A 27,693-nucleotide genomic window follows, 5' to 3' on the forward strand; every position below is an offset into this window, starting at 1 on the left:
GAAAATCCTCTTGGGTAAAACAACTCAACTTCCAACAAAGCTGGATACATGAAGTGTCACTCTGTTTATAAAGCTTAAACACCTCTGCAAATTGGTACTGTATACATTCACCACCACCACCCCCCAAAAGACAGTGGCTACTCAACTTTGGTACAGAGAATCAGGGTCAACTTGCCTGTGATACTTTAATGAATGACATGTGTTATTTTGTGATATGCTCCCTTTCGACTTGTATTTTCGGCTCCAAAGGGGTGCAGTGAAAAGCCACAGACAAAAACGACTCCCCACATAGACTCTTCTTGATGATGGAGTTTATGGAAAATTCTGCCCTCCTCACTCAAGATTCCTTGATGGTAACATGGGGGAGCCTGGACCAGGTGGTCTTCCAAGTCCCTTCCAACCTGGATGTTCTAGGATACAGTTACCTGACCCAACTAATAGGTACCCAGTGAGTTTCCTTGCTCAGCCTCTCTAAGAGCACTCTGAGCTGGCTGTACGCACTCTGGAGGTCCTCCTTCACCAGCACAGCATCTACCAGGTGCCCGTAATGCTGGTCTATGAAGGCAGCAGAGGCGGCCATCTCTTGCTGCTCCTCATCCTGCAAGGAAAAGGGGCAGTTAGGGAACAACTGCGTTGTTCTCCCCCCAAATAAGAAACCCACAGCCTTTGTCTTGGGCAGTGTTCCAACTTCTAATTTTTAGGTGATGAGTGGATGACTATGGCCCTTGAATAACCAACTGGGTACACAAGAACAGAGCATAGTGATGCTAGCCTGTCAAACTTCCAAGAAAGTTCATGGGCGGCAGCCATAATCATTGTTTAGTCATTCACAAGATATCTACTGAGGACCTGTTAACTGCGAGCCATGCTTTGGGCGGATGCTGACTCTATGTCTGCGTGTCTCTATACGTCAATATCACACTTCCTGTCCGAAGGTACTTCCAAAGTAGCAGTACTATTGTGTTGCATGGCAATTTGGTTAAATAATTACAGGAAAGAACTAAAAATAGTATTCACTCCATAAAAGCAAAGCAAGCATTTCTGGAATCAACTAGGGGAAAAAGAAGGAGAATAAGTAACTCAAATGCCCTCTGAAGACTCCTAAATTCATCAGGTAGAACTCAGTTCTTCTTTTCGTTTCCTCAAACCAGAGCCAAACATTAGCACGGTTGACAAAGTAGAGATATTTAAGAAAGTGCTGGGACAACCCTGACCCAATCCCCCATTTCCTTAGGATACCTGGCTTCTTTAATCAGATTGCTTTCCTGACACCTAACCCTAAGGTCTAGACAGCCAATGATCCCTCCTTTACCCAACCTACCCAGTGTTTTGTTTGCTTCTTCATTCAAAAATACCTCTAGTAAGTAGAATTTCAAGCAGGTAGTTCACTGACTATTAGCTTGGGTTTTGGAAGAAAGGAAAGTGGCAGGATCCACTCTGAGTAAAACTGCCAAGTGAAGTTCGTGGCTGGCATTCACCCACCTCCCTTTCTATCTCCTTCCAGTCCCCTGCTGCCTTCTTGCCTCTGCTTCTAGGGGCTCAGTGTTTTTATGCTGCCGTGGAGGGGGTGAGCTGTCTTCCCCTAAAATGACCCACATTCCAAAATATTCCCTCCCCCCCTCTGTCACCAATCAAAACCAGACTCCTACTTTAGTGAGAGCATCCATACTTTCAGAAAATATGTTCTAAAGGTCTAGGAAACAGTTTTTGCACGCTACCGCAGACAGAAGAGACCTACGGGAAGGCTTAGATAACTTCTTCTCCTTACTTCTTTCCCCCAGGATGGAAAAACCTAGATTAAACTGGGCAGAGCTTCCCAATTCTATATGGTATCTTGCAGGGCTCCTCTCCTACTCAAAAGCACCCTGCAGTGTCCCACTGCTGCCCCTGGATCTTCCATCCCACGTCCCCCACCCCCTTACACACATATATCCTATAGACTGCCTGCCGCTACTGGAGTTTCCCCTCCTCCAGGTACCCTCATTGTTCATCCTGGAAGCATTTATCTATTTAAGAAATTATAGAAGGAACATTCTTTTGCCCCTAAATCCCTCAATCTTCCTAATAAATATCTGTCTCTTGAAAGAACTCAAGTAAATCTCTAATGGAGTAAAATGTGTGACATTTGTTTTGCAGCTGTCAGTCCCCCAAACCCTTTTCCTGCCCTGTAAAGGTGGAACTCAACCACCTGCAGCTTCAGCAAGAGAGTCACAGTCCTGAGCAGCACATAGGAAAGATTCCCCCATGATGCCCCTTGCCTCCATCTTGGATTAGCTTGCTGGATCTGAAGTTGGTGTTTCTATTAAAAATTATTTGGGTTTGGCTTAGGAGTTCAACCAATTTTTGTGGTAGGTCACACTCAGATCAGGTGCCTGATAGATATCAGTCCCTTAACTTTCCAACGGGGTGCTTATGTGAGGGAGTGCAGGGTGGGGAACCCAGGCAAAGCCACTCCTGTGTGAATTGGGAGGCACTTCTGGCTGCCCCACCCTGAGTCTTCAGACCACACGACCATCTGAGTCTGGCCAACAGGCAAAATGGAAAGATGGTCTTGTGTAGAAGGTATGGGCACCCACATGCGGCTAACGGCCCTTTTAGGCCTTCGGAAGAGAAATGATCCACTTTAAACTTACAAGTGGGGCTGCTGCATCCTCACAAGCTGGGGACATGGGTGGCGTCTTCCTCTTTTCCTGAATTGCAGGCTTTACAAATATAACGTAGGGTTTAAACTCTGAGGTCCTCAGTTGTTGCAGTGCCTGAGAAAGAAAGTTCAGGAATATTATATACTTTGAAAATATTTTATTGTGAAACACACTTCTTGAATACTCAGTAATGGTGTGCTTCGTCACATAACCCCAATGGCAAAGGTCCTGACTATATGGTCATACGACAGTGGCCTTCATCCGTGCAGACCACCTGCTCATTTTCCCTTCCTTCACTATGATGCTGGCCTCAGCTGGACCCTGAAGGCTCACTTGCCGAGAACGGAGGTTCCAAAGCCTCCGCTCCGAGAGTTGCCATTTTTCTTAGCCCTGACTACCCTCCGCCAAGCTCTAATTAGCCTTCGTATACCCTGCTCTGCCTGCCTAGTCCTGATGGAAGAACCAGCAGGATTTAATGTGTGTATCTATTTCGTCAAACGTCATCCATTTGGACTGATGCAAAATCTGTGCTATCACACAGGCCTCCTTATGATATTCAAAGAAGAAAAGGTTTGCCAAGCAAATGAAGAGCCTAAGAGATGCCTTGAAGCAAACTGTAAAGACTTTAGAAGGTTTTCAATATGCAAATCATCCTGTTAATTAGTGCATTTTATTTACGATGTAAGGGCCTGTATTTGGAAACACTGGTATTAAACTGCTATATGTTCAGCTTGCATCCCCTCTAAACCAATAAAATCCCTTTTCAAAAAAATTTTTTGAAATTCAGACTTTTAATTTCCACTACCCACTCCCAGTAAGTCCAAATTAGTGAGGGTTTTCCTTTCTGGACATAAGGTGCTTTTTGGAATCCGTTTCAAGCCAACTTCTGTAAAATAAAGCCTACAGTTTATGTCATAAAATCAGAGCTCAGCCCCTATTGAGTTCAAGGCTTACAAATTTTTCTCAAAGACAAGGTTAAAAGGACGGTTAAGCCCCTGTGGGGTGTTCAGGACTGGAAATGTCTCTGAAGCACTTTACAGGGTCAAGTCTGCCCTTTTTCCCTTTCAAACTGCTCACCTGACCACCTCCCTCAGTGGTTCTCTGAGTGGTTCTCTGATTTCACTTGTCCTCGTCCGGGAAGGGATGGCCCAGCTTCCAACTGGTGCATTTACATCTAAGTCCCTGACTGTCAGGTCATAATGGACCAGTCGGTGCCACCATCTCCTGCGTGATTTACTCCATGCAGAGGTTACTATCTTGGGCCTGTGGGCCACCAAGAGGGTCCCTCTAATTCATGTCATTTTTGTGTACAGAGGTGCACATTTTGGGGTACAAAAGCTTTCATTAGATTCTCAAAGGTAGACCCAAGGAAATATTAACCTCCAGTGCTCTGGAATAAAAAGTCCCTGGACTAAGGTCGAATATTCTGTAAAATGTACAACCCCCTAGTTTATAAATTCCATGAACAGGAAATGCCAAACTGGCCCAGGAACTCACATCTGGCTCCACGTCCACCAAACACACTTTGTTTTGGGCCATCACAACCTGAATGGCTTCCAGGCTGGTTCCATAGAGGTTTTCCTTATATTCACCATGCTCCAGGAACCTAGAACAGCACCACAGGGGAAAAGGCCTTCAGCTGCTGAGCTTGCCTGAGTTAACACAGAAGGTGAATGGCCCACCATGACTCCCCACTCCTCCTCCCACCCTCTGCTTCCCCTGACTTTTCCAGAAGCCCTCCCAGAAGGTCAAGTGGAAGACCGGACAGATGCAAAGACACACAGCTGCACGGAGGCCCCACTGGTCCATCAAGGAAACATACTTGTTGTGATGCAAGTCGGCCTCAAATGCTTGCTTAGAGACGAAGTGATATTCCACCCCATCCTCCTCATGGCTCTTCCTGGGCCTGGTGGTGTCTGTGAAAGAGAGGAGGAGGGTAGCTGGGCAGAGATGTCACAGCACAGAGAGCCTGTGCCCTCATTCCTGTCCGGAGCTGGTCGCTGATCTGTGTACAGACCACCCACTTCCCTCCATCGAGGGTCCCTGTGTGCAGGCACGTCACTGACTTGCACAGCTCTGTGATGTGGGCAAAAGGAGGGCAAAAGGAGGCCTCCGGTTTTGCAGGTGAGGAAACAGAGGTGCAGAGGTCAAGCACCCCACGGCTGGGAGGAGAGCCGGGTCGGAACGCTCTCTGTCTCAGGCCAAGTGTATGCCCTTAACCACTCTGCCAAACTGCCTCACTGATGCTGTGGCTTTTAAAGAATCGCCTAAGGAATTCCTAGTCCTCTAGGTTTTATTTCCTAATTGTTTTTCTTTTTGAGAGCCAAGGGGGCAAAAACTCAGTTGACCCTGCTGTATGTTTTTAATTTTTTATTCAATTATTTCTCATCTGGGGAGAAAAGGCATGAAGACAGAGTCCCCTTGTGGACTAGATGTTTCCGCAAGGCTGGCTCTCACATAATTTTTTTTAATTAATTAATTTATTTATGGCTGTGTTGGGTCTTCGTTGCTGCGTGGGCTTTCTCTAGTTATGGCGAGCGGGGGCTACTCTTCGTTGTGGTGCGCGGGCTTCTCACTGCGGTGGCTTCTCTTGTTGCAGGGCACAGGCTCTAGGCGCGCAGGCTTCAGTAGTTGTGGTTCACGGGCTTAGTCGCTCCGTGGCATGTGGGATCTTCCTGGACCAGGGCTCAAACCCGTGTACCCTGCATTGGCAGGCAGATTCTTAACCACTGCACCACCAGAGAAGCCCCCCTCACACAATTTTTAAACACATAGTGTTTCCCCTCTGATTTCCATAATAGAATCAAGGCACGCACCTCTGGGGAAAATCAGATCCTCCACAGGACAAAAACACATGCGAAGCCACACACAGCTTTTTCCAGAGCATTCCAAAAGAAAAGAAGGGGTCTCACAGGACAGTGTTTTCTCCCTTGGGGGCCACCCAGGGGATGCTCTGTGAGCCGTGTGACATCTTTGTCCAACCTCTGGCAGAGTTGCTAGGGTCACCTTTTCTGACCATGTCCTTGCTTTAAAACTTTTATTCACCCACTGATTACATTCTAAACACCTTAGATGAGTATATGAGACCCTCTTAACCAACCCAGCCTCCCACTCAGCTCACCTCCCCCGACATCACCCACACTAACTTCCCCAGTCCCTCCCATTGCTGTACTGGGTCATATTTTGTCCCTTTGCACATGTTGTTCCCTTGGTATAGAGAACTCTTCCTTCTCTTTCTGGAAAACTCCTACTTACTCTTCAAAACCCAGATAAAAGTCACTGCTGCTGGGAAGCCTTCCCTGACTCGCCCGGTTCCTAATAGCAGGGAGAAAGTCACCTATCTGTGGGATGTCTGGAAGCAGGTAGGTCTAGCCATCCAGGTACCCCACCCCCAGAGGATGGGTCTGGAAGTTTCTGAAGGATCCATGTGTGAACAACTTCCACACATCCTGTTTCAGTCCATCTTTTCAGCCTAGAAGGCTGTGGGCCCCCCGAAGTTCTCCCAGGTCCATCACAGGTGCTTCCAGAATGGCCTCCCCAACCCCCCATGACCCTGCCACCACATCCTGCCACTTCAGGTAGGATTCTGGAAGACAATTCTCATAACCCATAGACTGAGCTATGAGCCCTGAGGCCCAGGGGAGTGGTACGGCAAAAGAAAGAATACATAGGTGCGCTTCCTCAGAATACTCCAGAAAGGTCCCATTACTGCCACCACAGCATCCCTTCTCAGTGGCCATCAGGTGCCCACATTGTATCCCTCTGAGGAAGAGGACTGAGAGTCTCAGAAAGGAACAGCCAAGGACAGGAAGTGGCAAGCAGCAGGTGAGAGGCTGTTGTGTGGCCTAAGAATATGACTGTGGGGACTTCCCTGGTGGCTCAGTGGTTAACAATCCTCCTGCCAATGCAGAGGACACGAGTTCGAGCACTGGTTCGGGAAGATCCCACACGCCGCGGAGCAACTAAGCCCGTGCTCCACAACTACTGAAGCCCACACGCCTAGAGCCCATGCTCCGCAACAAGAGAAGCCACCGCAATGAGAAGCCCGCACACCGCAACGAAGAGGAGCCCCCACTCACCGCAGCTAGAGAAAGCCGGCGCGTAGCAACGAAGACCCAACACAGCCAAAAAATAAATTAAAAAAAAAAAAAAAAAAGAATGATACTGGGGCAGGTTGCCTGGGTTTGAATCTTGGCTCCACCACTTACCAACTGTGTGACACTGGGCAAGTTACCTAACCTCTCTGAGCCTCAGTGTCTTCCTCTGCAGTATGGGATGATGACGATCCTCTTCTCAGGGATACTGGGAAGGCTGACCAAGCTACTGCACATAAAAGCTCTTGGTAGAGCTCCTAGCGCTCTTCAGTCTCCTCATCACACTCAGAACCAGGACCTCTGCCTACTGGGTTTCAGCATCTCCAGCTGCCTCTGGACTCAGGAGTGTACATAGCCACCCTGCCAGACTGGATCCAGCTGCAGGCAGAGTGCCTGAGCAACACTGCTCACGGGCTCTCTGGCTTCCCCAACCTACTCTCTTGCCCAAGCAGAGAGCAGGGGCCATAGGAGTCAGAGTCATTGGGAAGAGGAGGCTGAAATACACCCACTGCTGGGGGCCCCTTGGTGTTGGGCTGAAGTTGTCACCTTACCTGCAATGAGCTCTAGACCCACCTCTCGTCCCAGGCAAGAACCAGGCAAGTGGTCCTCCAGTTACTGCCTCAGAGGGTCCTAGTGGACCACTGAGAGTGGGTCTCTTCCCATCATGCCTAGGTCCCCTGATGTGCCTATAGCAGGCAGTGCCTGGCGGTCCTTCAGACCCAAAGTAAGGATGAAGATGGATACATGGAGTCAAGTCCCCAAGAAATATTCATGTGCAGACATGCTTGCACACACACACACACACACACGGGCCCTCTTACGTGGAACGGCCACACCAAAGTGCTGTGGGTTCTCTGCCACCACTTTCTGCTTCAGCTCGTGCAGTCGGGCTCCCAGAGACCCTGGGAAACAAAGGGGGAAGGCTGCAAGGTCCCTGCTGAGCTCCCTCCCCACCCCTCCAGGGAGGAACCAGCCCATTCTCTGGAGACGTCACCTACCGATCAGAACCACCAGGCGGGGCTGCTCACCAGGCTGGTGCTGGTACCTGGTCACCTCCTCGTAGGTCGGCAGCTTCGGAGACTCAGCCACTGTGGATGTCTTTCCTTCCTGCGGGCTTCCCAGTCTCTCCCTGCGGCCCAGCCGGAAGCTCCTCCGAAGACCAGCTTGGGGAGAAGGGCAGGGGGACACTGCGGCATTTGTCTGAGTATCTCCCTATAGACTTTCTCTACCTGGTCAGACCTGGAGGTGGGACTGAGACCCACGGGCCTCTCCCAACCACCTCCTGCTACAGGAAGGGGTTGATCAGGATGTACAGTAATATGACAAAAGTGTGATTACCTGGCATCCAAAATTTAGGGTTCAAGGCTACTGTTTTACTCGGTATGTGACTGACCTCAGGCAAGTCATCACCCCTCTGCGCCTCAGTTCCCTTATCCATGAAAGGGAATCCAAATCTACAAAGGCAATGGGTGCTCCTAGATTGGATCCTGGATCAGGGGAAATGCTCTAAAGGACATTATTGAGACTACTGGCAAAATTTTGATATGAACAGCATATTAAATAATAGAATTGTATGCATGTTAAATTACCGGAATTTTTTTAAAAAATAAATAAAATAAAAAATAAATTTCCAGAATTTGATAATAGCCCTGGGTTGTATAAGAAAAATGTCCTTGTCCTTAGGGGACACATGCTGAGCTATTTAGGGGTGAAGGGACATGACGTCCACAACTCTTACATGACTCAGGGGGGAGGGGGTTAAATGTGTACATGCAGAAAAAGGGAATGATAAAGCTAATATGGCAAAGTGTTAACATCCGGTGAATCTGCGTGTAGAGTATATGGGAGTTCTTTGTACAATTCTCACAACTTTTCAGTAAGTTGGAAATTGCTTCTGAATGAAAAGTTTAAAAACTCTTTGCCTGTCTCTAAGGTCTTTGAAAAGATTTACCAAAATAAAAGAAGTGAAGGTACTTTGGAGATTGATAAAAGGCTCCATTGCTGTATAGGGGTGGCAGAAACACTGAATAAACTACAATTGAGATTATGGTAATAATAAAATCAGTATTAATGTAGGGGTCCTGCCAGGGCACTGCTCCCAGTGGCTGGGTGAAAGTTGGGGTGCGGGACCCCAGGCCTGGGCAGGCTCAGCCCAGCCTCTGGCAGACACAGACTGAAGGAAAATGTGGGTCCCACAGACTCAGCTGCGCTTGAGGGGTTCCTGGGCTCGGATCACCTCTCCCTGACCCAGGAGCCCACGGTGGTCTGTGCATGGGCGGGGGAGGGGGTCTCGGGGGGACAGCCCCCATTACTTACCCACATAATGTCCTTTGAAATATCCCTCACAGTCACAGGTCTCTGGGGACCAAACAGAGAGAGGGAGGCCAGTGAGCCATGCTGGACACACGCCCCAGCCCCGAGGTACCCAGGCCCCGGATGGCCAGGCAGAGCCCTCTGGGATGGAGTCTCGGGGGGCCCAGGACAAATGCCATGTCCCGGCCACCCCAGGTAAACAAGTTTCTCTGTTTCACCCAGTTCTCCATGCTTAGGCCACAAACAGCCTTTCCAGGCCTGGCTGGGGTTCTGGGCCAGCAGACCTCGTTCCAGCCCCTCTGAGTTCGGATCAGTGAGAATAAGGAGGGGAGATTCACTCGCCCTGCCCTACCGCTACCCAGCCAGGTCACGTGGTCAGCCCAGCCAAAGTCCGGGGAGGGCCGGGCCCCACGTCCCCATCAGCTCTGCATGCCTCAAGGAGCAGGTCGGTCTAGCTGGCAGAGCAGGGAGAGGGGTGCCAGGAGCCAGAGGGGCACAGCGACCCCAGAGCGGGGTGGCAGAAGGCAGGACAAGCCCCTCCAGCCCCAGACAGTCTACAGAAAAGGGGCCTGTCCATGCGCACAGGCGACAAATACTGGGCCTACCTTTGTCACAAGGCTGATCATCTGCGGTTTGCACAAAAGACAGATGGAACAGCGTTAGCGGAGGGGAACCGCGAGGCCCTGTGGCCCAGAGGCAGCCGCAGCCTCGGGTGCCTCAGGAGCCTTCCATCTGTCCCCTTTCTTTCCTCCAACAAACCTGTGATCTGAGCTGCGGTGCATTATTAAACCAAGACTTGCTCTAATTAGTCCTCCTGTGTGTGTGTCTCATTAGCGGCCCAAAGCAAGCCAGATCTTCACTGGCATAAGCAGCCTCGGGGCCAATTTACTCAGAAGCCCCTCCGACTTGAGAGCAAGTCTGGAAAGGCGGCTGCTGGCAGTGGCCACCCAGCCAAGGGAGCAGCTCGCCCTAGGACGCCTGCAGCGGAACCCGGACCTGCTCTCTCTTCTCTTGGGTTTGAGACTCTCCTGGGCAAATGCAGGTGCCAGACGACAGAGTGGCACAGCGCAGCGCTGCAGGCCAGCTGTGCTCCATCCATCTGGCATTGTTCTGGCGCCCCACTTGGTTCCAAGCCCCCCCGCTTCCCCCTGACCCCCAGCTAGGGAGGCCATACCCTGGGGAAGCTTCCTCTCCATACGGGGCTCTAACCTGGGGGCTCTGATCACAGGCCCTCTGGAAACCTGACCCCAGCCCCACTCCCTTGACTTCATGAGCCTCTGTTTAACCATCTTGGCAAAAGGGATGCCCTGACTCCACTACTACCCAGGGCTGCTGTGAGGATTAAAAGGCAATAAGGTAGGTGAATGCGTTTTCTAAAAGGTAAGTGATGCACAGAGTAGGGTTGCTAGACAAAATACAAGACACTCTGTTCAATGTGAATATCAGATAGAAAACAAATAATTCCTTAGTATAAGTATGTCTCAAATATTGCACGGGATATACTTATACCAAAAACCCATTCATTGTTTATCTGAAATTCGAATTTAACTGGGCAGCCTTTATTTTTATTTGCCAGATTTGACTGCTGACTCAGAGGCACGGGATCGCTCACAGCCATCTCCATTCCCTTCCAACATCAGTGGCTCTTAAACTGTCAGGGTCAGAGAGCCCCTTGGGGATCTAATGAAAGCTGTGGAGCCTCTCCCAGACACAGACACACAGATACACAACACACACACAGTTTGCACAACATTTTGGGAGTGGTGTTACCATGTCCCCACAGTGTCATCTATGGGCCCCAAATATAGTAACTCCTCTCCAGGGAATAGCTCTCCGCAACCTACCCCCATTTCCCTTCCTCATCCCTCTCCCCATCCCCTCCTCCCTCAGGAGGCCTGAGAGCTCAGACAGGACCCTCGGTGCCCCCTCCAGCCCAGTGCTTGCTTCTTCCCCACACGAAGCCCCAGAGCCCTAACCCCAGCCCCTCCCTGAACTGCTTCCCTGAAGTGCCATCCTGCCAGTCTACTCACACGGGGGCTTCTTGAGGCTCTGGGGGCTCGGCAGGGTGCCCGTGGCTCTCCGGTAGCTTAGTCGCCTGTGGGGACACAAGGGGATGGGCAGACCCATGAGCTGGACCAGAGTACCAGTCATAGGGAACCTTCTGGAAAACTCAGGGAAACCGAGGCCTGGAACCCACAGGTGGGGATAGCCTGGCACTCCAAGGGCCTCCTGCTTCATACTGAGTTCCAGTGAAGAGGGACATTTTCACAGGTTCTCACTGGTTCATGCGGAAGAAACTGAGTTTCTTGCTCTGAGAGAAGCTTTTCCGGCCCAAGATGGTCACACACAGGGCTACAGCCCAGCGCCCATGGTCAGCAGTTGGTCGTCACTTTCCCATGGCTGCTTCTCAAGGAAAGGAGGCCCCTTCTCCAAACTCACCCGGCCTCCCCATCTCTGAGGAAGTTGGAAAACAGCAGAACGACTCCTGGGAGAAGCCGAGGGTGAAAGTGACCCGAATTTAATGCCCTTCCCCACCCACCCTAGCCCAACGGAGAGCTCAGCCTGGCACATTATTCAATGCGTCCCTAGGTGGAGAAGCAACCTCCAAGGCCTCTTTGAGCTGAGAAAACACCCAGGGCTCCTAGAGGTCTCTAGATTTCTACATTTAAATGCAGCTAAAGAGCCTTCCCCCAAGACCTGTGAAGCCAAAGATGCAGATGGGTCTGAGGCTCCCCTGAGGCAATAAAACAGCAGTTCTCAAACTTCAGCCCCTCAGAATCATCTGGAATATCTGTTAGAACACAGAGCTCAGAGTCTGCCCCTGAAGTCTCTGATTCAGCAGGTCTGGGGCAGGGTCCAGGCAGGGATTGGCATTCTAACAAGTTCCCAGGGAATGCTGATGCACCTGGCCTGAGGACCACACCAGGAGGGCCACTGCAACAGATGAACCCTGAGGTCTGTTGCTACAGCATCATTCCACACCCCAAAAATGGAAGAGGGCTACAAACCCCAGGAGAGGCTTGCAGGTGTAAGTGCCACACCTTCTGACCCAGGATTTACACTTTGGGCAAGCTATCCTAAGGAAACAATTTGAAATATAAGGAACAGTCTATGTGCAACATAATTATTTGCACATAGACTGTAGCAGTGAAACATCAGAGACAGCGTCCAAGTACAGCCACAGGGAGGAAGCAAAGTCACTTAGGTAGGACCCTTCCTCAATGAAGCCTTCCATGCTTGCCCGGATGAGGGCCAACCCTCCTGCTAGGACCTGGCGGGGCCCGGTGTCCTCCTCCCTCACACCCATCACATTTATATAAAGTGTTCGTCTGAACCATGTGTGACTTTTCAGCTAAACTGTAAGCTCCTCCAGGGCAGAAACCATAGTTGCTGCCTGTGAATGAACAGTACATCTCCTGATGAAATATTATATTACCATTAATTAATAGTACAGAATAATATTATTCTAGAGTAATATAGGAAATGCTCATGTCAAAATGTCAAGCTACCAAAAAAAAAAAAAAAAAAAAAAAAGCAAGACCTCGAATTCTATGTGCACCACTCACTTAACAGGCACAGGAAGGAAATAAATTATGTTTTTCAGATAGTAGTGAGACTTTGGGTAATCTTCTTTTCCTCGTCCTCCTCTTCTGTATTTTTATATTTCATTTCTCAACTTGCCCTAAGTATGCATTATAAAATATACATTAATTTAATAACATAGATTTCCATAAATCAATATTTATTGAAATCTCAAACAGCCATCACCACTGATAATGGGAGAAAAAGAGCCAACACAGGCACAATTGGTACTTAGCCCAGGGAAGGACACCCAGCGGGCCCCTCTGGCTGTGCTGGCAGAGATTTGGGGCTTTGTCATGTACTTATGCCTCTGGCCACTCCAGAACCACACCCCCTTACAACACACCCCAGACCCACCTTTCCTGGAACTGCTTGGAGGGGATGAGGCCAGCTCGAAGGTTGGTGTCCCCCATTCTCTTGGCCTGCCACCACGTGGGGTCGTCCTGGCTCACCACTTCCAGGACCTGCCTGCGCTGGAAGGGCAGGCCTGCCTCCTGGCAGGGGATGGCCCGGTCCTCCCGAGGGTTGTAGTGGAAGAGGGCCCGCATGAACACCTGCAGGGGAGGGGCTCAGTGAGACAGCCCTTTGCTGTGTAAGCACAGATGTGTCTATGCCACACGGAAAACCAAAGGACAACCACCATTCACAATTACGAAGAACAAGCAGCCTCAAGAATAGAAAGCTGGGACTTCCCTGGTGGTCCAGTGGTTAAGACTCCGTGCTCCCAATGCAGGGGGCCCAGGTTCAATCCCTGGTTGGGGAACTAGAGCCTGCATGCCGCAACGGAGATCCCGCACGTGGCAACTAAGATGCGGTGCAAATAACTATTTATTTATTTATTTATTTATTTATTTATTTATGCTTAAAAAAAAAGAAGAGAAAGTTAATCAGAAACCCCCCGCACCAATTTTCTTAGTGTTCTTCAACCATTTTCAATGTCTCAGTTGGGAAATCCATCAAGAATCAGAAAATGAATAACTGGGCCCCATGAATTTCCCTTTCCAACCTAAACATCTCCTTACTGAGCTGTTCTGCTATCCTTACAACAGCCTCTCAGCCTACACAAAGCAACTATTAGTCCCGGGAGCAAAAAGTAAAGTCAAGCACAATTTCTAACTCAAATGTTATTTCTGATATGCTAACTGCCCCTAATGATGTCAGCAGCCATGTGTAAATAAGTAATCTAGATGTTTTGATAAGAACACAAACATCAATGAAACTACTGTTACCGATTCCTCATCATCACTTTTCAGTGGGTAATTGACAGCTACATCTTTGACAGCTCAATCCTGCCTCATCTGTCACACACCTGGCCAACCCCCAACTCTCCCCTTTACCCTGAAGTCATCCCTCTAGAGAAGAGGATGGGAAGACATAGCATTTTGTCACACTTCTTCGTTCTCTTCTATAATTCAGTGGCATGGATTTATTTATTTCTGTTTCCAGATCATTACAGCCCAAAAACTTTAACAGCAAATAGGAAAAAAAAAAAAAAAAAAGGCCAGAAGGTTTCCTAAGACAAATCCAAATCATATTCCTTTATGTGCCAAGCAGAAAAGATGCAGTTTGACAATAGTAAGAAATTTCTGGCGATATATTATGAGGACAGATACCCTCATTTAGCCACAGATGTTACCAGGGTCCCAGGCACTCAGAAGAAAGCATAATCTTAAATGGCCAGCCCTGATCAAGCATCTAGCTCAAAGAAAAATATTTAGAAAGGATGGACTAAGAGACAGGCTACCCATTTTGTCCTATAGGAAAACCAAGTCCTCTCCCTGTATCGAGTTAGATCCTGCAAAAGCTGCATATGGAGACCATATTAGCTTGTCCCAGGAAGAACCACTTCCATTAGGTATTATGTGTGCCCTGTGATTCAACTGAAGGTGCAAATAAGAAACAGTCATATAAAGATGATTTCTTCGTTTGCCATAAAAAACTGTCAAATACATTGTCCACTATTAACCGCCATTGATCAAAATAGTTATTGACATCTACTCTGTGCCAAATGTTGTAATGTCCCATCTTTCATGTGGGCTGGGAATTAGCTTTCTTGAAAAACTGGCATGCTGCCTTCCATACTCTGATGAATTACATTCATTACTGCAATTCATTATGTTCTCCTTTTTGCCTTGGCTGCTAGAAAGTGCAGATCCACATTCCCTGGGAAATAAAAGTAATGCCCGCTTCCATCCCCCCTACCACCACTTCAGCTCAGGGCTTGACAATCTCTCACCTGGGCTTTCACAACAGACTCCTACCAGGTGCCCTGGCCCCGGTCTCCACCCTCCTCTACTCACTGCCCCAGGGAGCTTTCTAAAACACAAATGTGGTTGTATCACTTCCCTCTTAAAAAAAAAAAAAAACCTTTAAGAGCTTCTCACCGCCTATGGGGTTGTAACTTGGGCTGTGGGGGCCCCCCATATCTCCCGGGGCCTTACTTTTTCAGGGCACCCCAGGCTGACTGCCTAACGGCTTTCTCCAGCCACTGGGATCTGCTCTCCCCTAAACTGGCCGGCAGGAACTGCTGGGAATTAACCCCCGGGATGCAGCCTGGCGGGAGTTGGTGTACAGATCCCCCAGATCTCCCAGCTCTTGGGAGGGATGACGGAGGCACGATCTACAAGGGATGCCAAGCTCTGGAGCAGGATTAAGCTCTGGCTGCCCCCTGCGGTCACTTGCTGAGAACACACCCTTTGTTGCACTGGCTGCCTTCCTTTCCCCACTCCTGTACTGGTGTTTCCTGGGGTCACCTCCAAATTAACTATTTGTAGTCGAATCCGTGTATCAGAGTCGGCTTCTGAGATCCTAAACTAAGCAGGGATGATGCCAAGACCCTTAACAAAGCATTCAAGGCCATTCAGAAGGTAGCCCTGACCCACCTCCCCAGCACACACCCCCATCCTCCCCCTGGAGCCCCACCACCGTGCACTTTCTCACTGACCCCCCCCACTCCTCTCTGCCGTATCTGTGAGCCCCCGCCTATGCAGACTCCTCTGCCCGCCCTTTCCTCCACCTCCTCTTCACCGGAGAACTCCCTCTCATCTCCATCTTCCTCAAGCCTCACTTCCAACACCCCTACTGCATGACACCTTCCAAAGGGCCTCTCACTCTGTACAGAATCTTTCCGAAGCACTTAATCACATAGCAAGGAGAGAATGGCTCCCCAGCCTCCCCTTCTGACCCAGGAATCCTTGAAGCTACTAATCATCCCGGTCTCCAGCATCTGGCTGAGCGCCTGGGCACAGAGGAGGTGCCCACCAAATGTGGGCTCCGCAAGGAATTAAACAAATGGCAGTTACTTAATTGGTCCTGAAGCCATAACATTTGGTATCTTCTCTTCACGGTCCTGCTTTTCGACTTCAATTAGAAGAACCTTGTCTTTTATTAGTAAGCTACGTCAAGTCCTGTTTAGAAGAGGCCGGGTACAGATAAATAAATCACTCTGTGACTGAATTACAGGTCTCTACTGAGCGCTTGTTCCGAGGACCAGACAGATGATCTCTTCCCGGATGACTGTTTCAAAGGCTGAGCTGGAGTCTGCCTCCCCCGCTGACCCCCGCGCGCCGCCGCCTCCAGCTCCCCCATACCTTGCTGTCCTTCAAGCGGTCCTCCTCCTGGGTGGCTGGGATAATTTTCAGGGTGATGGACCCCTGGGATTGCGCCTGAAAGAGCACACAGCCGTATCACCTACCAGATCTAACCCTCCAGGACGTCACGTCTTACTTCCCAGATCTGGAAACTCACGTTCCGAAACAAAGGGGACGTGCTGCCTCCCCTATGACCCACCCTTCTATGGTGGGAGCCGGCTGACTTAACTAAAGCGTTTTCATGCGACAAAAGGACAGAAGACTTAAAATGAGAACCCGAGGGCAATGCATGCGCCAAGTACAGCTCTCCATCCCTCTTGACCGCTAGTGCCCCAAAGGGCTGCCCGTCTTTCTTTTCTCTCGGGTTATTTTAATAACCTAGTTCAGTTTCATTTTCCTCCTTCCTGCCTGATTTGGGGCTAGTTCCCAAATAGCACTCCCTTCTGTGCTTGCATCTTCCCCAATCTCAGGCCACTGCTACCTTCCCAGGGGTTCCCCTCCCCTCTACTGGAGAGAGGCCCTGCACCCCATGTGGGGGGCCCACGGGAAGCACACTGTCAGCCCATGAGAGCACATCTCACCCAGTGCCATCCCTGGCTCCGCATCACTCTGGAACATGAGGAAGTCGGTGCCCAGAACAAGGGAAAGGGGAGTGGGGGCAGGAAGACTGAAGTGTCTGCCTGTAACCAGGACGCCCTACAGCAGGGGCCTTAAACAGCGGGCCTCGGAGCTTCAGATCTCATCCCGTAATTGCCCCCCAAACCATCAGAAGTTAGCAAAGACTGTTGTGTTGGGACAGGATGCCTGAGGATAAAGAGGACAGGACTACGATGGGGGCTTTTTCTATAATTTCAGTTTTGACTTGAACCCCCAGAATGGACCGAGAAGGTGGTTTCCATCCCAGCACGTGATCCCCCGAATCCCCTTGCAGTTGTAAAATGCTGTATCCTCTTCCGGATATTTACATTCTAATTATAACTATGCACTGGTTGAGAAACCATCCCTATCCCTGCTGGACAGGAAGGGAAATGGAAACTCAGACTGATTTGATGACTTGTTCAAGGTTACACAGCTGGAAAGTGATGCAGGCAAGATTTGAACCCAGGACCAATTGACCCCAAAGCCCTTGCTCTGCTGGGCTACAGCCTTTGACTCCATATTCCTCAGCCCTTTGGAAGAGGGGACCCTTTTGAGAGGGTCTTCCAGACGGGTCCTCGGGAAAGAAGGCTGGGGATAGGGAGGACGGCTGTGCTGAAGAGGGGGCCTGAGAGAAGCGGGTGGTCTGGGCGCTCCTTTCCTCCTGTCCCCCACCCTCCATACAGGGCACTCTGTGAGGCCACTTGGCCTGCGGCCTCCCCGTGCAAACAGGGACACTGGGCCAGATCAGCCCTGGCTCCAGGAAGCGCCCTGCTCCGGGTTTCTGAAGAACCACCGCGTCCCCAGCATGCGCGCAGCACAGACCAGAATCTGGCTAATCTCGTCAGGCCGCTTGTGCAGGACCGTGATCCCGTTCACTTCCCGGAGCTCGTCTCCAACGTGGACCAGGCCTAGGAGACACAGGGGCTGACCGTCAGCACGGGAAGGGGGCTGAGGTCCCCAAAGCAGGGAGTTCTGGGTACCGCTGGCACCTGCCTGCAGAACCCACTGCAGGGGAGACGCGATGTTTAAAGACAGTGGACGGGACTGGGATGAACTGAGTTCTCACAGGGTGCCAGATGCCTCACCTGGCATCCCAGTCTCACAACCACGCGGTGAAACCCCCGGTTTACAAACTGGCAGCTGAGATCCAGAAAAGAGATGCAGCTTGCCCAAGGCCACACTGCTAAGAAAAAATGGAGCCAGTGCGCAGACGCAGTTACTTTGCTGTAGAAACCCTGTGTTCTTTCTGCTATAGCCTCTGCTTCTTGAAAAATAGCATTAACTCTTCACGTTCCTGGATGTACAGACCTAACTCCAAAAATGTCTTTCTCAAATTTTACATGAAAACTTAAGGGCACCAGGGAAGATTGTGTCAAGAGTGTTAGACACACCTGTCTGTGGGCCTCTGCTTTAATGACTAGCTTTTTTGCATATCGGGCCCTATTTACCATTCAGGTGGACACTGGCCCAGAAGCAGCAGCAGCACCCAGAAGGCAGTAAAAGGTACAGAGTCTTGGGCCCACCTGAGACTTGCTGAATCCGAATCTGCATTTTAACAAGACACTCAGGGCATTTCCATGCTTGTTAATGTTTGGGAAGCACTGGTCTCGGGGTCCCACCACAATGATCCCCAGACTTCTGGGGCAACACTCCCCTATACCAGGAGATTTGCCTCCCAATTTAGTTCCTCCATATACCAGTGATTCTTTTTTTTTTTCCCCTGCATCGGCAGGCGGACTCTCAACCACTGCGCCACCAGGGAAGCCTAACTTTTAATTTTATATTGTAGTACAGTTGATGAACAATGTTGTGTTAGTTTAAGGTGTACAGCAAAGTGATTCAGTTATACATATACATGTATCTACTCTTTTTCAAATTCTTTTCCCATTTAGGTTATTACAGAGTATTAAGTAGAGTTCCCTGGGCTCTACAGTAGGTCCTTGTTGGTTATCCACTTTAAATATAGCCGTGTGTACATTTCAATCCCAAACTCCCTAACTATCCCTCCCCTCACCCTTCCCCTCTGGTAACCATGTTCGTTCTCTAAGTCTGTGAGTCTCTTTCACACCAGTGATTCTTAACCTGTGCTCCACCTAAACACATCTGGGACATGAACACCCTCCCCTCAGTAACTGTGGCTTGTTAAGGCAACTGGGGTGTCAGAGAAGGGTGCCCCTGCCCCCCCCCAGTTAGGATTTACCCCAAGCTTAACTACCCCAGTCCTCAGGTTAAGCCAATGCTCAAACCTTTCTGATCCCCTCAAAGTACTCCATGCCTGAGATATCTCCGAACAACTAAATTTTCTACCGAGCTTAGGAGGGAGAAGAGAATTCCAGCCCCACTCCCAGAAAGCAAAGCACATCCCAAACAGGTGAGTGGACAGGAGAGGAAAAGGAGACCTGTGGCCCAAGGGGGGCAGGCTGGGGGACCACGGCCATCATCTCAGCTAGGCCGGCACTGATGCCACTCACCGCTCCGGTCTGCTGCGCCCCCTCTCATGATCCTGGCCACCACGACAGCCCCTGAGTGCTCATCCCGCCGGATGGTGGCCCCCTGCATCAGAGACAGAGCAGGCAGGCTCCTGAGCAGCAGCCCCGAACCTCAGAGCCCGACTCTCTGGGCCCAGCAAAGCCTCCCCCCGCCACCGCCCCATCCCTCCCTCTGCCACCCCAGGGGGCAGATCGGTGGACACCTTTCCAAGGCTGAGGATGAAATAAAACCCACATCTCAAATTAGTGCAGCACAGCACTTTACAGTTTAAAGAAAGCAGGAGAATACTGTCACAATCTCATTTGAGAGAAGAGGGACGGGGCACAGAGAAGGAAAGCAACTTCAAGGTCACCCAGCTTTCTGTGATGCCACACCCACCGCTTTCTCTATCGTACCGCAGCCCTGGCCTCTTGCAAAGACATTTAATAATGAGAATATGTGCCAGCAAATTCCCAACCTGCCTCTAACCAAGCACGGGGTTGCCAGGCCTTCTGTTATTGCCAAGGGGAACCAATTATGCCCCAGCCAGAGCTTCGGGACCAGGATGGGGCCCACGAAGCATGGCAGAGATGATATCTAGGATGAGAAAGGCACTAGCAAGCCCTCAATTTCGTGCACCACACAGACTGGACTGTGGCGGGGCAGGGCAGCCATCAGGAGCTGGATGGCCCCGCCATTTACTAAGAGCACGTGCCCTTAGCGAGGAAGCTCCTTATCTTCTCTGCGACTGTTTTGTCTGGGGTGTGGGAAAGCATTGAACTCACAGGGTTGTTGCAAGGTTGACATCAGGTAACGCACGCAAGGCACTTAGCACACGGTAAGTGCTCGATAAATGCTAACCACTTGTTACTGGCTATAAATGCAAACCCACTGGCACACTCATTATTAACTTCATTCAAAGTCCATAAGATAAATATTGCTGGAAAGAGAGACCAGCAGCTAAAAACCCTGCGGCTTCTTGCCACCTAGACTTTCAAACTTGCCAGCATCTCTATCCATCCTTTCCTCTTTCCCCCCATCTCAGGGGAAGGGCTCCTCCTGGCTAGACTGCCCTCTACCCCCTTCCTCCCTCTTCTGCATTCTCAATGCCCCCTCCCCACTGGCTCCTTCCCCTGGCCCTAAAAATATTATCAAGTCTCTCCCATCATTAAAAAGCTGGCAACCCCATCCAGCAGCCACCGGTCTCCATTCCTTTGGAGCAAGCTTCTCAAAGAGGCAGCGCGCATCTGCTCTCTCTGCTTCCTGCCCTCTGAATCACTCCCCGCCTGCCTCGAATGCACCAGCAAAGGCACCGATGACCCGCCAGCTGCCAGCTCGCCACCCTCAGTCTTCTCTCTCTCATCTCCTGTCTGATTCACCCTCCCGCTGCAATGCTCTCTTAGCCTGGGCCCTGTGACACTTCTCTCCCAGTGCTTCTCAGTGACAATTCGTCTCCTTTGCTGAGTCCTCCTCTGTACGCCTTTTAAATGTTGATTAAAGGGCCAGGGTATACGCTTTACCCCGGTGGTCTCAACCTCTCGGGCGGGGTGGTAACGCCTCCTGGAAAATGGCAGCTACCAAGTCTGTATCTCTGCACACGTAAGCCTTCACCTCCTGGATATTTCCACTTGAGGGCACACGGGTCTCTTGAATACAACGGACCCTAAGTTCCTCCTTATAATGGTCCCAGTGCCCACCCATCATCCTAGCTGGACCCCTGGGCCTTACCCAAGATGCCTCCCCAGACTCCTGCCCAAATTGGAGCAGGCACAAAGTGACATTAATTTTATTTCCGAAATATTTCTTGGATTTCTCTTCCCTCTTCCCACAAACCGAGGTCAAGCCCTGTTTCTGAACCTCACGTATTTGGCTTCTACCCTCAAACTGGTCCGCCGCTTCTGGTCTCACCCTCCAGGCCACTTTCTACTTCGTAGCCAGGGTGATACTTCTAACTGCAAATCTGGCCATTTTGTTCCTCACTTACAACCCTTCAATGGTTCCCCCCTGCCTTCAGGATCCAGCCAAGCAACTGTGTGTTGTGATCTGGATCTTTCCGCTCTCCCGCTGATCTGGCCTCGCCTCGGTCACACTCTACCTTCAACTCAGCAAGTTCCCTGAATATAGCAGCCCGTTTACCTTCCCATGGCTTTGCTCATGCAGTTCTATGGTGGAATGCCTTTCATCTTCCTCTTCCTTCTGGAAAACTCCTGTTCCTTTTTTTTTTTTTAGAATTCAGCGTGGGCATCACCTCTTCCAGGAAACCCCCAGTCACTACCTCCTGCGAACTCCCAGAGGGCAAGGACTAAGTCTTAATCCTGCCCGCACCCAACACAGAGCCTCGCACACGGGGGGTGGGGGTCACGATACGTTTGCTGAGTGGATGGATGACTGGCCCATTTTGAAGGTAAGAAAACAGAGGCAGAGGAGAACCCTGGTCCGTTTGCGGAAGCGGCTCATCTGAGGTCACTTGGTGAAAGTTGACAATAAAGAGGGCCAGATGTGGTATTCTCTAGGGCAAGCCCTCAGTTCTCTGGACTGCCATTACTTCCCTCCATCTCATAAACAACTCTGTCCCTTTGCTCAGTAAATCAGTGCTGAACCAGGACCAAAATGATAACAATCTGTCAGCTGGGGAGAAGAATGGCTGCTGCCCTGAGCTTCCCTGGAATTCAGAACAAGCTTGGCCAACTTTTTCTGGAAAGGGCCAAATGTAAAGATTTTATGCTTTGCGGGCAACACAGTTTCCACTGAGTCTGCCGTTGCCATGTAAAGGCGGGGCCCCAGACAATATGTACATGAACGGGATGGCCGGGCACCAATAAAACTTTATTTACAAACACTGACAGTGGGCGGGGTTTGGCCCTTGGACCGTAGTCTGCCAACCTCTGGTTCAGAGCTGACGATCAGGGCTGCCCTGCACAGCTGTGCAGGTTCTTGACTGCACAAAGGAGCTTGACCACAGTGGAGGGAAGCTGTAACCACCCAGAGAAAGAGATACTCTGCACACAAAGATGTCACAGGGACTAGTGGCAGCCCTGACAAAGCTGCCATCACTGACTCCGAAGACTTCAGGAGGGTCCTTTCCGGGGTTTCTGGGTGGGTGGAGGTGGGAAACAGGGAGAGGGTGGGGCAGAGAGGTGGGGGCCACATACCAGGGGTTCCTTGTTTTTCACCAGGCGGACAATCTTCACTGATTCTTCATCAAAATCCTCGTCAATATTATCGGGCAGAGGGGGGAGAACGGGATCAAAATTCTTCTGGGCAACCGTGTCATGTACCATGAGCATGGCCTGTCAGGAAAGCAAGAGAAAAGAAGGGCTGGCCCTAGAGCTTACCTGGGTCTGGGGGACCTGGCCGGGCAGTGGTTTGGGGGTCTCGAATCTCATGCCAGAGAGACGACCACCCTGGACGCTGGCGCTGAGGAACGCTTGCTCAGAAATGTCCTCAGTCTCACGGCCAAGCGCTCCCTCCTGCCCTCATCCCAGGAGACACAGATGTGTGGGTGGCCAGGGACTGTGGCGTGACTACCCTGAGGTGAGGGGTGGACAGCAGCTGGAGCAGTTCCCTCTCGTCACTGTGCATGGAGGCGGCCTGCAGCTCCTCCATCACCTGGGGGAAAAGGAGAGAGAAGGCCACAGACGGCTGTGGGTGCTGCGAGCCTGCTGGGAGTCGCCCAGGGGAAACCGTGCTCCCTGGGCCTCGGACCCAAGGGCCCTCCCAGCCACTACTACAGCACCAGGGCGCGGTGGACCCTCAGCCACCCCAGGATTGACACTCCCAGGGAAATCACACCAGAGATCAGAGACCCTGAGCAGCCTCTAATCCTAATGGGAGCTAACTTATTAAGCTCTTCCTGGGTGTTGTCTGCCTTATGTGGATTAACTCTCACAAGGAACTAGATGGAGCAAAACTATTATTTTGCCATTTCAGAAGTAAGAAGTAAATGAGACAGGTTACATATCTTGCCCAAGGTCGCAAAGCTGGTAAGTGGCACAGGCAGGACTTGAACCTGGGCTTATTTGGCTCTATTGTCTGTGCCCTTCACCGCATTTTCCAGATGAGGAAATTGGGGCTCAGAGAGGTTGAGTCACTTGCTTATGGTCACAGAGCTAGTAGCAGAGGCAGAGCTGAGCCTGGGAGCCTGGCAACCTAACCTGCTCCTCATGGCATTCCACAGCCAAGAAAGGCAGGGGATCTGCCCCGACCCCTCACTAGGCCACCTCCTGGGGTTATGTGATTTTATTCAGAAGCCAGCCTTAGTAATCAACCGGGACAGTTTTTCCAACCATGCAACACAGCGGACAGGTCCACAAGAAATGAGGAAGGATTCCTTTAAAAAACAAAGCCTGGAAATTCCCGGGCGGTCCAGTGGTTAGGATGCAGCACTTTCACTGCCGGAGGCCCGGGTTCTATCTGGGCCAGGGTTCAATCCCTGGTCGATCCCGCAAGCCACACGGGTACAGCAAACAAACAAACAACAACAAAACTCCAAGAAGTTGCAAGTCCCCGGACGCAGGACTTCACATTGGGCCTCCCCAAAGCACAGATACACAATGTGCGTGTTTGACCTGTTCTTGTCCCCAGTTCTCAACCGTTTGGGAACTGCCCTCACCTCACAGCTGGGGAAACAGACTTTCTCGGGAACACAAAGTAAGTGGGCGTCACCATGTCACCATGTTCCCTGGCCCTGTCCAAGACTCACGAGTTCCTCCCTGCCTATTAGGAAGCCCAGGGAGGAGGGGAAGGGGAGAAGATGCTCTTCACCTTGGGGCTCCCGAGTCCCGATGTCCCCTCACTAAGCAGTGGCATGCAGGCCAGATGAAGGAGCTACAGGTGGGAGGGGGGCTGAGGCCGTAAGGAGAAACCTGGGGCTTACATCCTCAGCAAGGGCCACAGCGCTGTGCAGAACGGGGGTTGGACTTTGCCTCTCGTAATAGCGAAGCTTCTCGTGAATCTGCAAAGACAGCCGATCTCAGGCTGCAGCCTCCCAAGCCAGCTGCCCAGGTTTACCCTGGACGTCACACAGCCCACCCACGGCTGTGGGGATGCCTGGGGCTGCAGACCGGGTCATCCATGGGGCAGCATAAGAGAAAGCCCTGCACAGTGGGCCAGTGAAGACCTTCCCGGGGCAGGGGGGCCTTTACCTTCATTAAATAATTGAGGCTTTTTTCACTGAAAACATCCCTCAGGAAGCCCATCTCTTCCTTCTGGTTGGAGTCAGGTCTGAGCTGAGAGGTCAGTAGTGCCAGGGTTTCATGCAAACCTGAAGAGAGAGTAAGAAAAACACTGTATAACCAATGCAGTGGGCACTTCCTGCCCTGTGGGACCCCCGAGCAGACCTGCCAACAACACTTCAGCCCTGCTATGTGCACATTTTCTCCCCCAGCTCTCATTCGCAAGGCTTGGAGCTGACACTGGATAGCAGCTGCTTTCTTTGCTGCCCCAGGTTGCTAGGCAGGGTCTTGCCTTCAAGACTGTGGCAGGTCCAGCCCCGGGAGACACTCACCAGAGTCCTCGGACAGCACCGGCATGTCTGTGCTGGTCAGATCTCTGCCTGTGGATTCTGGGGGAAAAAAAGGGGGGTGAAACTCCATCAAGCATATTCATTCAACAAACAGTGATTACACATGTACTGTGTCTGTCTGGGATCAATTTCGGGACTGAGGGGATGGGAATAAATAATTCTCTGCTCAGTTTTTTCAGAGAGGAAGGAAAGAAAACAAAGCTTTGCTGAGTGCTCCCAGTGTGTCAAGCATTGTCCTGGGTGATTTCATATGACATTTATCTTAATCTGTTCAAAGCCCTGAGGAATTGACACTAATATTCCTATTTTTCTGATGAAGAAACAGAGGCTTGGAGGATTCAGTAAATTGTAGGTCAGAATCCATACTCGATTGGCCCTTCCAGGCAGGTCTCAGAGATGAGAAGTGGCCTCTGCCTGACAGTGGGTCCTCTCCTCCACAGCGCACCCCTCCCCTGTTACCTTCTAAGGGGCCTCACTCAAGTCCCTTGACTGTCAACAAGTACCTGGCTGGGCCTACAAGCCCCTCCTCCCCCGCCATCCCCAAGCCCCAACCTAAAGGGAGCCTGCCGCCAAAACAGAGCGTATAGAGAGGAGGTGGAGAGATGAGAGTCGGTGTCTACTCTGCCGGCGGGGGGAGCCCTATCTCGGCGGGCCCCCCGACGTGCTCTGCAGCACGTGGACCTCAAAAAGTCCTCCTTCAGAAGGAGATAAGGAGGGTAATGATTGATTCATTCCGCAAACATGGAGCCAGCCCCACAGCGCCCGCCCGAGCCCCGCTGACACCGAGATGCATAAGAATGGTCCCCGGCCCTCCAGCCAACGCCCCGCCCCCCTACGCCAGACTCATCCTCTGGCTCCTTCTAGCTGTGCCCCCCACTCCCCCAGGCAGCCAAGCAGAGACTCCAGCTCGCTTTGGGAAGGAACCTGTGGGACCAACAAGGAGCGCGGCTGGGCGAAGGCGAAGGCGAGGCGAGACCTGGGGGACGCTCGGGGCGGTCTCGGAGGATGCGGAGCGGCAGGAAAAGAGAGGGGCGCACGGAGCAGGGGGTGGGTGCGGAGAGGAGGCCAGGGGCCGAGGGGCGGGGACTGAGCCCCCCCCCCCCCGCCTCACCATCACCAAGCTGGGGGCCCCGTGGGCCGCGTGGCTGCCTGGGCATGAGAGGCTGGGTCTCAGCCCATCCTCCCCTCCCGCCCGGCCCCTGCGGCTCCGAGCCCCTGGTCCGTCCTCCGCGCGGGTTCCTACCTCGGCGCGCCGGGATCTCAGCTCCAGACCGGGAGCCGCGCGGGTGCCGGGAGTCTCGGCCGCCGCTGGCTCCGCCTCCCCGGCCCCTCCCTGCCACGGCCGCGCTGGCGGGGGTGGAGGAGCCCGAGGAGGCGAGACACCGGGAGGAGGAGGGGGAAGGGGGCGCGCCGGGAGGAGGGGGAGGAGCGGAGGGGCCCCGCGGCGTCTGGCGCCGCCAGCCCTCTGCCGGCCCGGGCTCCGCTCTCCTGCGTCGTACCCCCTCCTCAGTGTCCTCCCACCCAAGCCACGAGGAGCTCCCTGCCTTGTGTCCCCCACCCGGGCACACAGCCAGCCTTCCCTCCCCCCCCCATAGCCCGCACTTACCACCCCCACCCCACCCCCGCGTGCTGAAAGGTGGACGCTTGCTTAACGCAGAATTCGGTGTTGCAAACATTTATTGCGCGCCCTCCAAGTGCCAGGCACTGTGCCAGGGGCTGGGGGTTCCGAGACCACCAAGGCAGAGTTCCTGGATTTGAGGAGTCCCCAGGCCGGGGCGGGGGACCAGTCAGATGCGAGGGCGACTCGTTGTAACAATGCAACGGTGCTGGGAAAGATTTATCGGTGCACCGGGTCCTGGGGGAGCGGGGAAGGGAGAGAGGAGAAGTCGAGTCGGCAAGACTGCAAGGCTCAATTCTGCCCCGCTGTAGTAGGCGGGGGTGGATCTGCCAGGGAAACGGCGGCTTGTGGGCAGGGGCTTCTCCTGGGGGACCGGCTCGGAAACAGCCGTGACGATCACTGACTTTTATTGTGCGGTCTCTATGCCCGAGGCACTCCTCAGATCACTTCGCCTCGCATTAACTCCTCAGATAGAGACCATTATTATCTTTGCTCTGTGACTGAGGAAACTGAGGCTCAGAGGGGAAGGATGTGTACGGAGGAGAGGGCAGGAGCTGCTGGATGAGTGAGCAGGTGGTTGTGGGTATTTGAGGGTGAGGGCTGGGCCGGTGAGTCCCCTCCCCTCGCCCCCAGCACGCAGCACGCAGCGGGAGCGTGGACCCAGGGATTAAGTATGGGAGTAAGTCCAGTGAGTCAAGGAGAACAAATGGATCCATAGGCCCCCACAGCCTGCGGTGCATGGGGAGGCTGTCAGTGGCAGAATATGTCGTGATCACATTTCCCCTCCTTCCTCAAAAATTATCTACACCAGTGCTTCTCAAAATGTAATGTGATTATGAATCATCTGGGGGTTGTGTAGGGCTGGAGTGGTGCCAGATTCTGCATTTCAGCTCCCAGGTGATGTGATGCCTCTTGCCTTAGGACCTCACTTTGAGTAGGGAAAGCCTAAATGAGACACAGTTTTACCAGGGGTGCTTAGAGTCAGAGAGATATCAAGAGTCATCTGATATAGGGTCAGATGATTTTTGACGAGGGCACCAACCAATGTGCTGGAAAAAGTAGATATTCTGAGGGGGGCGGGGGGGAGTGTAAATCCCTACCCTACACCACATACAAAGTTCAGTTTAAGGGGATGGGGGGAGGCGCAACATCAGAACAATGAAATAAATTAACAGAATCCAAAGAGCCCTCAGGAATCCAAACAGAGCAAAATTATTATGTT

At 51.7% G+C, this 27,693-nt stretch overlaps 1 protein-coding gene across 1 annotated transcript; it reads right to left on the reverse strand.

Annotated features, from left to right (window-relative positions):
- On the reverse strand, positions 1-26,159 carry MPP3 (MAGUK p55 scaffold protein 3). Its single transcript, XM_082603431.1, has 18 exons — positions 26,097-26,159; positions 24,836-24,892; positions 24,474-24,592; positions 22,858-22,938; positions 22,482-22,619; positions 19,332-19,413; positions 17,683-17,768; positions 16,222-16,296; positions 12,989-13,185; positions 11,080-11,144; positions 9,655-9,675; positions 9,053-9,094; positions 7,735-7,899; positions 7,558-7,638; positions 4,465-4,558; positions 4,140-4,248; positions 2,634-2,756; positions 1-598 (listed from the first exon to the last, which is right to left on the reverse strand). The coding sequence occupies exons 2-18, from the start codon at positions 24,858-24,860 to the stop codon at positions 422-424; spliced, it is 1,680 nt and encodes a 559-aa protein (XP_082459557.1). The 5' UTR covers positions 24,861-24,892; positions 26,097-26,159; the 3' UTR covers positions 1-421.
- Positions 26,160-27,693: the final 1,534 nt, after the last annotated feature.

This window comes from Mesoplodon mirus, assembly GCF_964341445.2.
Source record: "Mesoplodon mirus genome assembly, chromosome: 18".
NCBI lineage: Eukaryota > Metazoa > Chordata > Mammalia > Artiodactyla > Ziphiidae > Mesoplodon > Mesoplodon mirus.